The 12,006-nt window shown below is 44.6% G+C and overlaps 1 protein-coding gene across 4 annotated transcripts in view; it reads left to right on the top strand.

The window, feature by feature from the left end:
* The first annotated feature begins 7,547 nt into the window (after positions 1–7,547).
* The window catches only part of ZBTB8A (zinc finger and BTB domain containing 8A), a 61,809-nt gene continuing 57,350 nt past the window's right edge, over positions 7,548–12,006 (top strand). Inside the window, exons 1-2 of one of the 4 annotated variants that reach the window (XM_070510432.1) lie at positions 7,548–7,608; positions 7,869–7,967. Coding sequence is in view for 1 of the 4 variants with exons in the window: in XM_070510431.1 (XP_070366532.1) it covers positions 9,564–9,606 (43 nt within the window). In the remaining 3 variants the exon portion in view is untranslated. Of the gene's footprint in view, positions 7,968–9,161; positions 9,397–9,435; positions 9,607–12,006 lie in introns of those variants that run through there. The other 3 variants (XM_014837903.3, XM_070510435.1, XM_070510431.1) reach the window with 3 other exon arrangements.

The following is a 12,006-nucleotide window of genomic DNA, read 5'->3' as shown; positions in this document are numbered from 1 at the left end:
GGGAAGGACAACAACAGCACAGAAGGCATAAAACTTGAAGCAAATGTAAAATATAAAATAATATGACAGGAGTAAATCCCAGTTTAATTGTAAATACAATAAATGTACTTATGTTAAATTCAAAACCAAAAAGGCAAGACTCAGATCCGTTTTTAAAAATCCGACAACATGATTTATTAAAGCAGATAGAAATGGAAAGGTTGAAAATAGAATAGAAAAAAAGCTACGCCAGGCATATACAAACCAAAAGAATTCAGAAGATAGTAATCCTAATAGCTAAGAAAATAGGATTTAAAGTAAAAAATATCATGAGACAAAAGGTACTATGAAACATAGAATAGGGAGTAGAGGAAGGAAACGATAAATGCCAACTACTGCCTTGTGATCAGTTTTAGAAACAAGGATTGTGGTTACTACCCGCATTTTCTTTCTTTTTTTTTTTTTTAAGATTTTAATTTTCCTTTTTCTCCCCAAAGCTCCCCAGCACACAGTTGTGTATATTTTTAGTTGTGGGTCCTTCTGGTTGTGGCATGTGGGATGCTGCCGCAGCATGGCCTGATGAGCGGTGCCATGTCCTCACCCAGGATTCGAACTGGTGAAACCCTGGGCAGCTGAAGTGGAGTGTGTGAACTTAACCACTTGGCCATGAGGCAGGCCCCTCTTTTTTTGTCTTTTTAAGATTTCCTTTTTTTCTTTTTTTTTTTTTTTAACAGCCACTCTTTTTTTTCTCCTCCCCAAAGCCCCAGTACAGAGTTGTATGTTCTAGTTGTAAGTCCTTCTAGCTCTCCAATGTGAGCTGCTGCCTCAGCATAGCTACTGACAGACAATGGTGTGGCTCTGAACCCAGGCCACTCAAGTGGAGCATGTGGAACTTTAACCACTAGGCCATCAGGGCTGGCTCGCACATTTTCTTTCTTGATTACAGAATGTCATATCATGACTGAACAGATGAGACATGAACATTTCCCAGAGATTGATGCAGTCCTGATGAAACATTTGGATTCCCTTTCACAAAAAGGGTGAAAGATTTTTTTTCCTATAATGATAGTGGAATTATATTACATGGGAACATTTTGTTGCTATTGTTTTTTGAAGTTTAAGTGTGGAAAGTTTGTATGGATAAGTAGTATACAACATGATGGACTGTGGCATATACTGTGTATTGGATCACTCAACACACTTTCCAATTCCCTTCTAGTATGCCTTCCTATACTGCATAGGATGGAAAGCTAAAAACTACATTTCCCAGACTCCCCTGCAGCTATAGTTCAAATAGATAGATCCACATGAGACTGGAAAGGAGGAAATAAGAAATGTGAGGCAGAAGCCATGCTCATGGGTAGATCAGTTTTTCTTGCAAGCATAGTCTGAAGGTACTTGTTTTTTTTGGGGCAGCTCCAGCAGAGACGTCAGTGTCTATTCCTAACATCACAGTATCAGGAGGTGGTAGCATTGGGGTTCCTATGACAATAGCCATGTGATGTGTTTGGGAACTTCTCCTGGCTGCTTTTGTCCTGAACTTCCAGTATCTAAACATGATTCTCTGGAGATTCATAAGCCACCTAATATTGTCTAATAAAGCTCTTTCTGTCTAAACTACCTAGAGTGGATTCTATTCTCTACAAGTAACAATATTGACCATAGAAGATTGTTAGCTATCCTTAATACCTTTTTTCTTTCCCCCTCAGTAATAGAACATTTAGCTATACTTATTACTACCCCATATAAAGATTATATTTCCCAGATTCCCTTGCAGCTAGATGTGACCATGTGACTAAGTTCTGACCAATGGGATGTAAGTAAAAGTGTGATGTTGCAGATTCCAGCAATCTTTGTTAAGAGACAAGTACATGTTGTCTCTTTACTCCTTTACTCCTTCTTCCCCCTTCCTCTGTCCTTCTGCTTGGAATGTGGGGTTGGAGGTCCATTTTAGAATAGGAGCATGAAGGCCACACATAGGGATGGTGGAACAGAAAGTTGGTAACAGCCTGGATTCCCAAGGGCTTCATAGAACAGAGCTCCTATACTAGCCCTGGATCATTTACTTCTGCATTTTTACATGAGAGAAAAATAAATTTTTTGGTTTAAAATTTCCTATCATTCAGTCTCTGACCACTATAATCCACATCTCACAATAACTCCCAAGGGTATAGTTTCTTCTGTACAGCTCCTTGAGTACAATTCCTCTTGATCTGAAGACCTAAGGACTAAAGATACAAGTTATCTACCTTATACACACCTGAAAGACAATGATGGAACAGGTAGGATAACAACTATAGACATTCCTGTTCAAAAAGGGCAGAAATGAAGGTACTCATGAACCACTGGTCCATAGCAATTCTGAAATCTAGCAGGGCAAATGTTAGAAATTCCTTGACTAGGACTCAAGACCTGGGGATAATCATCCATGGTTCTTGGTTCTACCCTCTGGGCCCTTGGTTCTGCCCTTTGGGTCATCCTTCTTTTTGCATGAAAGACAGCCCATATTTGCAGTAGTGTAGTTTTCACAGATTGCATCCTACCAGTAGGATTTTGGGGGTCACAAGACATCTTTTAATTTTGTATTGCCTTTGACCCTTTCAATCCAAGCTGGCAGTGTTCCTCTGAACCCTTTCTTAAAAATGTTATGGGTCTCTTGTGAATCTTCCTGGGGTTCACTCCATTAGAAAAAAGCCACCCTCACAAAGCTCTTCAAGATAAGCCTTTCTCTATCTTGGGCTTCTGCTGAGAGTCAATGCCCTGAAGCTTCTTAGAACTCTATTGTTTGAGAAGATCCATGAATCATATCCTAAAACCTTTAGAGGACTTTTAATCTAACTGAACAGTACTCTGAGGTAGCAACTTAGATCTTTCTTAGGTCTTAACAAAAGGTTTCACAGCCACTCTCCTGACTTCGTCTTTAGACTGTGTTTTCCTTGCATTGCCCTAGATTTAATCTTTGCTCAGAAACCATTTCTTGACTTTAGCATCATTTGCCACCTAGAGAGGCTGGGAATTTTCAAAACCAGTAAGTTCTGGCTTCCTTTCGTTTAATAGTCCTTCCTCTGGCTTATCTCCCTCCTTTCACATTTTACTACACGCAGCAAGAAGAGACCAGGTGACCCCTTCAACACTCTGCTTGGAAATCTCCTTAGCTGGATCACCCAATTCATTAGGGACAGTTTCTACTTTTCCCCTTACTGCAGGCAATAGTGTTGCTAAACTTTTGACAACACATAAGAAGGAACCTCTTTCCTCCAGTGTCCAATAAGAATTTTATGATTTTCCTTTAAGCTCTCACTTGCAGCTTCCTCAAGGGCTATCAGGACTCTACTATTTTGTGTTTTCTTTTAAGACTGGCACCTGAGGGGCCCGCCTGGTGGTGCAGCAGTTAAGTCCACATGTTCTGCTTTGACAGCCCAGGGTTTGCCGGCTCAGAACCTGGGTGCGGACCTATGCACTGCTTGTCAAGCCATGCTGTGGCAGGCGTCCCACGTATAAAGTAGAAGAAGATGGGCACAGATGTTAGCTCAGGGCCAGTCTTCCTCAAAAAAAAAAAAAAAGATTGGCACCTGAGCTAACATCTGTTGCCAATCTCTTTTCTTCTTTTTCTTTTTCTTTTTCTTCTTCTCCCCAAAACCCCCCTCACGGTATATAGTTGTATATTCTCGTTGCAGGTCCTTCCAGTTGTGCTATGTGGGACGCTGCCTCAGCATGGCCTGATGAGCAGTGCCATGTCTGCACCCAGGATCTGAAACAGCAGAATCCTGGGCCAGCTGAAGCGGAATGCACAAACTTAACCACTCGGCCATGGGGCCAGCCCCAGGACTCTCCTATTTTTTGAATGGCTCAAACTTTCACTAACACTCATCTCAAAGTCCTTCCAGTTTCCACCCAATGCCCAGCTCCAAAGGCACATTTTTAGGTTTTTGTCATGGTAGCACTTTTAGGGACCACAATCTGTAATAGCTATCTATGGCTGCATAACAAATTACACCCCTCCTACACACAACGGCTTAAAACAACAAACACTGATTACTTCACAAGGTTTCTGAGGGTCGGGAATCAGGGAGCAGCTTAGCTGATTGGTTCTGGCTCAGAGTTTCTCGTGAGGTTTCAGTCAAGCTGTTAGCTGGGGCGACAGTCAGCTGAAGGCTTGTCTGGGGCTGGAGGATGATTCCAAGATGGCTCACTCATATGGCTGTTGGCAGAAAGCCACAATTCATCTCCACATGGCTGCCTGAGTATCTTCAGGCAGCTGGCTTCTCCTAGAGCAACTGATCCAAGATAGAGAAACAACAAGCAAGAAACTGCTTTGACTTTTATCACCAACACTCTGAAATCACACACCATCATTTCTGCCTTATTTTGTTCTTTAGAAGCACTAAGTCTGGCTCACACTCACATGGAGGCGAATTAGGACCTACCTCTTGAAGGGAGCAGTGTCAAAGAATGTAGGCATGTCAAAGCCATCACGCAGACCTATGCTCTTCTCTTTGCCCTCCAGTTTCAACGGGGATAATGGAGTTATCACTTTTCCTATTTAGGGGCTGTTCGTCTATTTGAGATTTTGATCTCCTTCTCCCTGAATTTGCAGAAATTTAGCCACTATCAATTATTCCTCTGATGTATTCAATATCTCCCTCTCGTCTTCATACTTTCCATCAGCATTCAAACATTTTTAAGTCTTTTATCTGTATCTCCTTCTAGCTAATACCCTCTCTCTTTGCCTGTAGCAGTTTTAAGACATAGCCTCAAATTCTCTGACGTTTTTCTCATTAACAGATAGCAGCTATGCCCCCTTCTGCTTGAATCTTGGTAGGCTCGTGACTACTTTAACCAACGGAATATGGCAAGCTAGGCGATATAGCTTCTATAGATGGGTATGAAAGATCATGCAGCTCCTTCCTAGTTCTCTTGGAATACTCCCTCTTGGTATGCTCTCTCTCAGGACACTCTGCCTCAGGATCCAGCCACCATGCTGCAAGAAGCCCAAGCCACATGGAAAGGCCATGTGTATGTGCTCCAGATAATGGTGACGGCTGAGCCCATCTTTCAAGTGATCCCAGTTTTGGTGCCAGCCCTGGGAATGAACAAACCTCCATGTGATTCCAGTTCCCAGCAGGTCAAACTATCCCCACCTATTTAAGTCTTCCCAGCTCAGACTCCAGACATCGTGGAATAGAGACAAGGCATCCCTGTTGTGCCTTGCCAAATTCTTGACCCACAGAATCCATGAGCATAATAATATAATATAATAATAATTTTGTTTTATGCCACTAAGTTTGAGTTGGTTTGCTACACAGCAATAGTAACTGGAACATTTCATTTATAACTAAATCTCTCAAAAGAGTTGTCTATTCTCATTACCTCTATTTCTTCATCCTCCACTTATTCCTCTAATCTGGATTTTGCTCCCTTCTGTCAAGCTTAATAATGTTCTCTGAAATCAATGATCTTCAAGTTGTTAAATCTAATAGACATTTTCCCTTAGACTGCTAAGAGAAGGATTTGACACTTGTCCAATTCTTCTTTCTTCTTCTTCTCCCCAAAGCCCCCCAGTACATAGTTGTATATTGTAGTTGTGGTCCTTCTGGTTGTGCTATGTGGGACGCCGCCTCAGCATGGCCTGATGAGTGGTACTAGCTCTGCACCGAGGATCTGAACCAGCGAAACCCTGGGCCATCAAAGCGGAGCACACAAACTTAACCACTAGGTTACTCAGCCAGGCCCTAATTCTTCCTTCTTGAATTACTCTCCTCTCCTAGTTTCTATAACACCACATTACCCCAGGTCGCTTCCCTCCTCTCTAGTCACCTCTCAGTCTCATTAGTAATTTCACTTTCCTCTAACCAGCCACTAGATGATGAATTTCCTCAAACTTGGTTCTAAGCCTTCTCTTCTTTCTTTATATTCTCTCTCTCTCTATCCATATCCATGGTTTTAATTCCCACCTACAGGACATCGATGACAACATCTTGTCTCAAACAATTTTATCCATTAAGCTCCAGGTCCTATGTCCAAATACCTTCTTACCATTTTGCACTAGTTAGGGTTCTTAGTTGGACAGAGACTGGCCTTGACAGATTCAAGCAGAAATGAATGTATTAAAAATTCACAGAATCGCAGCAAGAGCAGAGCACAGGGGCTGAGCTTGTAGAAACAACAGCCAAAGTCATCACACAGAGCTGCCTGGTGAGGATATCAACACTGCTTTCCACAAACAGAGACATGGCGGCAGGCACCACTGACAGCATTGGCACTGCACAGTGGATGCTGCCACCAGCAGCACTGCCCCTAGGGCACCTGGAGATATTATCTTGCTGCAACTGTCACCACTGCCAGAAAAGATCCTTTGAGGTTCCTGCTTTCTGGTGTCAGAGCTCTCTCTTCAAAATCCCTGGGCGCGTGGATCTGATTATCAAAATGCAGACCATGGCCATTGTCCTAGCTGCAAGAGAATCTGGGAAATCAAGTCACTAGCATTTCCAGATTCTATTGCAGAAACCTCCCGTCAATTAAGGGAGGAATTTGTAAGGAATTCTTCAAATATATAAATGAGCTTCAGAAGCTAGGAGGGGGAAAGTGAGGAAAAAACTCACATTATTTCTTCCTGGCAACACTGAGTTTATCACCAATCTGATGTGCTCTCTTGAGGAACAAGTTTATAGAATTCTTTTGCATGTTTTTAATTAACTAAGGCTAAAATAAAACCTTTTGCTAGAACAATGCCCAGGTCTTTCTGAGTGAATTCTCAGTGCAGATGCTAGCAGAGGAGCCTGAGTACCTCAACACTCCTGATACCCAGTGGTTTTCAAACGTGTTTCCACTTACCTGTTCAGAATGTGAGGAAATGCCACTCCAGAGGAAAACACCTCAAGAGTAACACAGAAGTGACACTAAGAGAGAGTTCTGAATATTTTGTATCCTTCTGATAGACAGTATGATCTTCAAAATGCATAGCTAATTACTGACGAGACCAAAGTAATGAACTTTATCTAGAATGACTGAGTACGACATAGGAGAGGAATCTATCAAAAAACTAAATGTTTTGAAATTTTGAGTCTTTTTTTCAATTTTACACTATCACAGTACTTTTCAGTACCTGACCCTAGCATAAGGAACCAGGAAACTAACTTGGTTTATAGAATTAATGTTTCTGTAGTAACAGTGAAAGTTCGGCGATTTAAGAGTTTAGCAAATATACAACCTGTTTGTACTCTAAATATTAAGGACATAAATATGTCAGAAGAAAGGCTTGATGTACAATGAATTTCGGTATTTGAAAACACAAAACCTGCTATTTTTACTAGTTTTATATTTTCCCTGAACTTAACCAAGATTTATTTTCTCTCATCTCAGCCTCTCTGGATTTTCCTCTTCAGATAAAATGCTTGTGGCCTGTAAAGGTTTAGAAAAGGTTATCCCCGACTAAAATAAGTGTCGCAATAAAGGGAGCAATTCGGTGGAAATCTCTTACATTTGACGTTGCTAAACTTAAGTACAATAATGTCACATGGACTTATACAGTAATTGTGGGCACGCCTAAGTCCCTCCCTCTTTCCTAAACCAAATTCCCCAGATCCTAGAAATCCAGCCCTTCTGCCCTCCGGAGGCGCCTTTCCCAACGTAAAGTACAATTTTAAATTTCAGCTCCTGACTAAATGATGATTCCGTAGTCAGCTGCCGGGGAATCCGGGCGCCCCGGGGCCTGCGGAGGGTGCCGCGCGGGGTGGGCACGGGCAGGGGGAGTGGGCGACGCCGCTGGTTGGTGCCTGAAATCTGTGCGTTGCCCCTTTAATTGTGTCCCCAGCCCTCGGGCGTTTCTGTCCAACGCCCACGTCAGCAAATACCTTTTGTTTCTCTCACGTTGGGGCTACTTGTTTTAGGGCGCCAAGGAGCGGCTGCGAAGCGGGCTGCCTCGCCTGCGGGGACCGGGATCGGCCCCCAGCCCGCGCGCGCGACCCGCCGGAGCGCCGCGGCCCGCGGTGAGTGCTGTGCGGCGCGGCGCGGCGCGGCGCGGCCGGAGGGCGGGCGGGGCGTCGGGGCTGCTCGGGACCGGCCGCGAGCCCCGCTGCGGGCGGAGGGCGGGGGGCGGCGGCGGCGCGGGCTGCGAGCGCCCGGGCGGCGGGCGGCGGGCGGCGCCCCGGACGTCCCCGGGACGCGAGAGCCGGCGGGCGGCGCCGAGGCGCGCGGGCGCCATTTGCAGCCGCGGGCGCAGCGGCGGTGGCGCGCCGGCTCCGAGGGGCTGGAGACGGTCACAAAGGAGGCGCGGGCGGCGGCGGCTGGCGGGCGCGGGGAAGGGGTGGCGCGGAGTCCCGGAGCCGGTGCGCCCCGGCGCCGCCCGCCCGGCCCTCCTGCGCCCCGGGAGGGGCTGCGGACAACGGCCCGCCTCGCCGCCCGCCCGGCCCGGCCCGGCGCGGGGAAAGGCGGGAAGGCGCGCGGAGTCTCCTGGCGGCGGCGCCGGGCGTGTCTGCAGCCGTCGGGCGCCGCGGGCTCCCGGAGGGTCGGCGGCGGGGCTCGGGCTCGGGCTGCGCGGCGAGTGACGGGCGGCCCGCCCAATGGGGCGTCGGGGGGCGGGCGGGCGGGGGGCCCCGGGCTTCTCCCCCGCCGCCCCGGGCGCTTCCTCGGGAAGCTCGCTCCCGGGGCAGTGGTCCGGTGCATGCTCCATGCTTCGGTTTTGTATCGGGATGCGACAGATCCGCATTAGAACCGAAGGCGGACTGAACTGCACCGAACAAACGCTGAGCTATAATTATTTCATGACAGGAGCGCACAGGCGCCCCTTCTACCCGTGTAGACGGCCCCTTTTGTAAGTTAGCGCTTTGGCTCCTTCCCCTTCAGATGCGCTCATTTATTCTCGATTGTGCCAGGAGCCAGACTCCACATCTTTCAAAGACGTCTTTTCCTTCGATTGTTGCTTTTTTTTAATTGAGATGTAATTGACATATTGCGTTAGTTTTAGTCCAAGACGTGTTTGGAAGCGGGAGATTCCCACCTAGAGGGCTTTTAACCACACACGTCAGTATTACTTCTATTCTTAATAAACGTTTATATTTGCAGAACTTTATTTAGTAAATGGAGTGCTTTCGCCTGTATGAATTGTTTCACATAAAACAACCTCCCAGTCAGACCGATGGTTGTTGCACTTTCCTGATGAGGGAACTCGTTAAGCGTCGAGTTCAAGCCTTAAGCCAGGAGGTGGACGATGGCAGCCTCCCAACCGCCTTGCTTCCTGGTCTTGCTCTTCATTCCCTCCTAAAGGCACCTCCGGAGTCTTATGCAAAGCAAGTCGGTCACATCGCTTCCCTGCTCTGAAAACCTTAACTGAGCTTTATCAGAAAAAAAGTCCAAAATCCTCATCAGAAGAACCAAGGCCCAAACTTCCTCTCCAGTCTAAGCTTCCGCAAGCCTCAGGTGTGGATGGGTTTGTGGGAGCCCAGGAGCAAGAGCCATTCACTGATCACCGGGGATCTCCTGTCTTTTTCTTGGGAACCTTCCTGGCCACACAAGCAGTAAATGGAAAGTGAGGATTTAACCTGCAACCCTTGGCCAAGCGGGTACATGTCGGTTAGGCTGTATAGATGTCAGCAGGAGGCATCACGAGTGCCTGGACTCCCAGGTCAGGTAAATTTCTGACACCGTTGAAGAGAGCACCTTGCTAGACCTTATCTCATGTCCTTGAAATTACCAGCCCTGCTGTTGATAATGATTTGGACCCCACAAAAACTTTGTAAGACAGGGTAATCCTTGATTCATCCTCTATCATTTAAATTGTATTTTCTAGATAAAACAATTTCTGTCTAATAGGCTTAACCCTTTCAGTGACATAATTATACATTTATAATATTTAAAGGATTGGATGTAAGTTTTTTGATTCCCCTTGAGGGAAGTTTTTGTCACTTGTTAGCTCGAAATTAGTCAGTGGCTTCCCATCTTACTCAGATTAAAAGCCAGAGGCCCCCAGATAGTATACAAGGCCCTACAGAAACTGGTCCCATGATGTCCTGCCCGCCCTGTCAATCTGCCCTTCCTTTCTGAATCCATCTCATTGCTCTCCCCAGCCCTCTCTGGTGTTCCTCCAACCCTACTTGCCTGCTGCATCTCAGAGCCTTTGCACTTGCTGTTCCATCTGCCTGGAACACTCTTCCCCGGGATACTCACATGATTGTCTCCTTTGGACTTTACTTAAATGCCATCTTCTCAGTGAGACTTTCCCAACAATGGTTTTGATTCTCTTAAATGTTTTTATACTTAATTCTAAATCTTTCCAGGGTTAAAAGATGTTTATCCACGAAAGAATACAACTCCCGTTCAGTTAGCTGAAGTTCCTTCTGACCCAGGGATTTTTGCTAAGGAGAATAACAAGGTTTGTTTTGGTGACCCTGATGGGACACACTAAATTCTAGATTAATGACTATATATTTTAAAAGAGATGGTCTTCTAGCGCACAGCCTTAATTAAAGTTACACTTGTTACCTAAATCTTCAGTCTACTCATAGAAATACTTGTCTTTTCCAAAGACTTTTGAACTTAATGGTTTTTAAAATATGTAATTGTCTTTTCCATCTACCTTTTTAAAGGTCTTTGAAGTTGATGAGGATCTTGATTTCTTTAATATTCTTAGGATTATTGTAGATATCTAGATCTTACAGATATTTAAAGTGTTTCTGATTGAATTTTGGATGTCCCACATGAATTAGGATAACTTGCTGTTTCAATTTATAAGGCCAATCTATTGCAGGAAGAAAATTTGAAACTATGAGCCATTTCCGTGACCTAAAACGTATTTTGAGAATAACCTTAAACCTTTCTTGATGACTCAAGAGTGCTACTATGAGTGCAAGTTATGTTAATACCCAGTAGATGTAAATGTTATCAAGTTGTAAATGACTCCCATCTATAGGACAGTTCCTATTTTCTTGGAAAAGTTTCTATTTTTGCTCCTTCCTCTCTCTGCGCAATCTATCATAGTTCAGTTTCTCACCATTTCTGCATTGGACAATCTCATTAAGCCTTTAATTGGTCTCCTTGGCCCTGCCTCTCCCACCGTTTCTCTTCCTCCGTGCTGTCTCAGGTTTTCTTCCGGGTATGCAAATTGAGTCATCATCACGATAATCCCTAATATTTATTGAGCCCTAGCTGCATGCCAGGCATTGTGCCTACATTATAGCCAGCAGAAGAGTGCGAGACTTAGGAGTCAGCCTGAATTCCAATGTGTTCTCTTGCTCCTCGTACAATCTTGGAGATTCTCTGTGCCTCAGTTTCCTTTTCTATACAATGTGGATCACAGCAGCAATGACCTTCTTAGGCTGGTAATATCTTAGGTTTATATCTTAGGACTGAAATAAGATAATGAGTGTAAAGTGTTTAGTACAGTGCCTAGTAAACTTTCAAATATTAGCTATTTTGATTGAGCTATAACTCATATGCCATAAAATTCACCCTTTTAAAGTGTACAATTCACTGTTTTCAGTGTATTCACAAAGTTGTGCAACCATCACCACCATCTAATTCCAGAACATTTTCACCACTTCATAAAGAAGCCCTGTACCCAGGTATTAATTGTCGCTCCTTATTCCCGCATCTCCTTGGCCTCTGACAATCACTAATCTACTCTCTGTCTCTATCCCCTGCCCGTTCTGGACATTGTGTATAAATGAAATGATAAAATATATGGTCTTTTGTGACTAGCTTCTTTCATTTAGCTTGAGGTTTTTAAGGTTCATTCGTGCTGTAGCATGTGTCAGTACTTCATTCCTTTTTATGGCTGAATAATGTTCTATTGTATGGATATACCACATGTTGCTTATCTATTCACCAGTTGGTGGACATGTGGTTTGGGACATTTTTTGGCTACTATGAATAATGCCTCTATGAACATTTGGGTACAAGTTTTTATATGGACATGGGTTTTCATTTGTCTTGGGTATATATCTAGGAGTGGACTCAGTGGATCATATACCGGTTTTTTGAACGGCTTTATTAAAATATAATTCACATACCATGCAGTTCACCTATTTAAAG

The sequence above is a fragment of the Equus asinus genome, chromosome 5, assembly GCF_041296235.1.
Source record: "Equus asinus isolate D_3611 breed Donkey chromosome 5, EquAss-T2T_v2, whole genome shotgun sequence".
NCBI lineage: Eukaryota > Metazoa > Chordata > Mammalia > Perissodactyla > Equidae > Equus > Equus asinus.
This window is presented reverse-complemented; position numbering and strand designations above follow the sequence as displayed.